The sequence below is a fragment of the Haliaeetus leucocephalus genome, unplaced genomic scaffold, assembly GCF_000737465.1.
Source record: "Haliaeetus leucocephalus isolate CR32 unplaced genomic scaffold, Haliaeetus_leucocephalus-4.0 Scaffold1, whole genome shotgun sequence".
Lineage (NCBI taxonomy): Eukaryota > Metazoa > Chordata > Aves > Accipitriformes > Accipitridae > Haliaeetus > Haliaeetus leucocephalus.
The window spans coordinates 10,292,162-10,292,510 of record NW_010972437.1 but is presented as its reverse complement, the minus strand read 5'-3'; the positions used below and the strand labels follow the sequence as shown (position 1 = coordinate 10,292,510).

The 349-nt window shown below is 64.2% G+C and overlaps 1 protein-coding gene across 1 annotated transcript in view; it reads left to right on the top strand.

The window, feature by feature from the left end:
* The window catches only part of HOXD11 (homeobox D11), a 17,165-nt gene that overhangs the window by 16,140 nt on the left and 676 nt on the right, over nucleotides 1-349 (top strand). The window contains exon 3 of the mRNA XM_010569346.1: nucleotides 53-288. Within this exon, the coding sequence (XP_010567648.1) occupies nucleotides 53-288 (236 nt within the window). The remainder of the gene's footprint in view (nucleotides 1-52; nucleotides 289-349) is intronic.

The following is a 349-nucleotide window of genomic DNA, read 5'->3' as shown; positions in this document are numbered from 1 at the left end:
CGTCCAGCTCCGGCTCCTCCAACGGGCGCCACTACGGGATAAAGCCGGAGACGGGAGCAGCCGCCTCCTCGTCTTCCTCCTCCTCCTCCTCCTCCTCCAAAAGGACTGAGTGCTCCTCGTCCCGGGAGTCCCAGGGGATCGGTGTGCCCGAGTACACGTGCAGCTCCTTCCTCCAGGAGCCCCGGGAGAAGGCGGCTGCCGGCAGCTCCAAGGACCCCGCCGCCTGCAGCCACAACCCCAGCCCGAGCAGCGATCTGAAGGAGGAGAAACAGCAGCAACTTGACCCAAGTAAGTAAAAAAAAAAAAAAAAAAAAAAAGGGGGGGGGGGGGGGGAGGGGGGGGGGGGGGG